The sequence below is a fragment of the Montipora foliosa genome, chromosome 13 (genome assembly GCF_036669935.1).
Source record: "Montipora foliosa isolate CH-2021 chromosome 13, ASM3666993v2, whole genome shotgun sequence".
NCBI classification, from domain to species: Eukaryota; Metazoa; Cnidaria; class Anthozoa; order Scleractinia; family Acroporidae; genus Montipora; species Montipora foliosa.
In genome coordinates, this window is record NC_090881.1 from 39,403,478 (window position 1) to 39,405,977 (window position 2,500).

At 39.0% G+C, this 2,500-nt stretch overlaps 2 protein-coding genes across 3 annotated transcripts in view; one reads left to right on the forward strand and one right to left on the reverse strand.

The window, feature by feature from the left end:
- LOC137983199 (neural cell adhesion molecule 2-like) overlaps positions 1-1,709 on the reverse strand; it is a 63,827-nt gene extending 62,118 nt beyond the window's left edge. For both annotated transcript variants that reach the window (XM_068830388.1, XM_068830386.1), the window contains exon 1: positions 1,575-1,709. In XM_068830388.1, the coding sequence (XP_068686489.1) occupies positions 1,575-1,626 (52 nt within the window). In that variant the 5' untranslated portion in view covers positions 1,627-1,709. The remainder of the gene's footprint in view (positions 1-1,574) is intronic.
- Positions 1,710-1,711: 2 nt separating this feature from the next.
- LOC137983220 (uncharacterized) overlaps positions 1,712-2,500 on the forward strand; it is a 93,311-nt gene continuing 92,522 nt past the window's right edge. Inside the window, exon 1 of the mRNA XM_068830417.1 lies at positions 1,712-1,874. Coding sequence (XP_068686518.1) covers positions 1,727-1,874 — 148 coding nt within the window. The 5' untranslated portion in view covers positions 1,712-1,726. The remainder of the gene's footprint in view (positions 1,875-2,500) is intronic.

Consider the following 2,500-nt stretch of genomic DNA (forward strand, 5'->3'; position numbering starts at 1 on the left):
CTCGCTTGAGAAACGTACATTGCTTATTGCCCTTATACTCGGATGGTCAGTGTAGTCAGTGTCAGATCTATGCCCTAGCTGGATAATATTGGCAAAGTAATCACAAAGACTTCGGCCACACGCCCAGGGTCGGAAACAACGCCACTGTCCTCAACGAGGATGATGTTTTTACCTTAACTAATTGGCAAAAGGGGCTTCATTTTTCTCCAAAATTCGTGCGGATGTTTAGCACTCAAGGAGGTGTCACAGCAGAACCTTTTCACAGCATTGCGCTTTAGCGACGTAACTTTGTTACATTGCCGCTTATAGTCATCCCAAGAAGTAGATGTAGGATTCCACTTGTGGCGCTTGAATAATTTATTTCAGTGCGAAATTTCACGCAGCAGATCAGGTGATATCCATGGTAACTGGTCGCCTCGAATCCACTTTTTCTTTAGGGGCATGTGCTGGTCAAGTACATCCTTGAAAAGTGCTTGCCAATGAGCCCATACATCATTGGCATTGCCGAATGTGTAGGCCAAAGACCATGGGACCCTTTTTATGTCAGCCAAAAAGTCAGGCAATTTAAAATTCGTCATACTCCTAAACTCGATCAAGTGCGGCTTTGGCCTTGAATTCTTACTTTTTCGCACTGTAAAGATTAAGTCGTGATCACTCAGTCCAAGGTGTAAAGAGCCACTAATATAGAAATATAGATATAGAAATTGCGTTTTTTGTTACAATCTTAATAAGCATTTTTACTTAGGATCAAATAGCGTTTTATTTTATGATAAGTAAAGAAGTATTAGTTTTTAGCCTTAGTTTTGTTATTGGTATTAGTATTAGAATTATATTAGTATGTAGTACAAGTTGCATTAGTAGAAATTGCACTCGTGTTGGACCACTTATGTATAGTTATTTGTACATTTAGTTACACATGGCTCGATGGAAGAGAATATTTTTGTATGAATTTGATAACGTGTATAAATAAAGATTATGTATGTATGTATGTATGTATGTATGTATGTAGGTGATTCAGACATAGATATTTATTTTAGATACTGCTGTAGCCCATTCTAGGTCATTTTAGAGACCGTTGTAGCTCACATTAGATACTGTTGCAGCTCATTTTAGATCATTTTAGGTCATTTTAGGTCATTCCTTGTTTTTATAGTAACTACGAGTCATTCGTAAACGCTGAACATTTTTCGTCCCAGGAGCCCGTTTCTCGAAATTCTCAAAAACTTTTCGGAACCGAAACTCCAACTAAAACAGTGATCGATCGCTTTGTTTATATTTTCAAATACTGATCTTTCAGCATGTTTTCAAGGAAACAAAAAAGCAAAATAATTGCTTGATGCCTTAAAAGCTCTTTCCTTTTAAAGGTACAGAGGGATTTGAGACACCCGAAAAGCTTCGGGACCTTCGAAAAACGGGCTGCAGTGCACTTAATCAAGAAAGGGAAACAATAGATTTACATGTACATGTAGCTACCGTCTTTGATTTTACAGTACGCGTACAGAGACTGATCATGGCGGGTGAGCGCACAGACCCATCGCCATTTTTAACCAGTGAACTTCGCTTAATGGTCATACCTGCTATCGGATCGACACAAAGCAGTAAAAGGAAAAAGAAACCCTTCATCATCTTACTTCTTCAGGGATCGGAGGTTTCGCGATTTCGTGGCACGAGGAAGTTGCTTCATGTAAATCAGCTTGAGTGTAAATTAAATGTTACCAGGCCCTCAATGCCAAAGTGGAATGTGAGTTACTGGGAAATTACTGGAGGTCGATGGTCATTCGTTAGGGAGGTGGCGGATTTTACTTTCTGGGCATTTGGCAAAATGTTTGCTTTCTTTTCAACCCTTCTTCTCTCTGTAATCACATGGAATGCTGGTAAGGAAGTAATTTAAATGTCAAGTCACGATTTACAACTTTTTTCGACGCGAATAAGGGGAATGTTGACACCATTTTAACAACGGATACGGCGGCCATTTTGAAGTCTATTCCCGTACGAAATTGTTTGGCTCAACAGAGCCCAATTCAGGCTTAACAAAGGCCTAAAATGAAACACCGTAGGTGAAAAAAGAGCCAAAATTGAGCCCAACAATTTTTTTTTTGGCTTTCAACTGCAAAGACTAACTGTGAGTCTGTTGTTAGGCTATGAATCAGGCTTCGGTTAGACAAACATGAGCGTTAAAAAAGTGAGTATCTCGTTATGTTTGGCCTGTCAACCTAAGATAAGCCAAAAGAAGAACCCAAAATATTTTTGCCATAAATTTAGCGAAATCAATTAATCTTGCGCTCGTAAGCTGTCTGAGACAGATGAGTCGCAGACGATTTAAATACCGCAGACAAAGGTTTCCTTCTATCTGTAAACAGGACGTTACAAGTCGATAATTTCGATAGTCGATGGAAGTCGATCGTTGTCGATCAAATTCGATACTAATCAATGGACAAATATCGGATGTCGATAAAAGTCGATCACACAATTTTTTGTGATTATCGACTTTGATCGACTT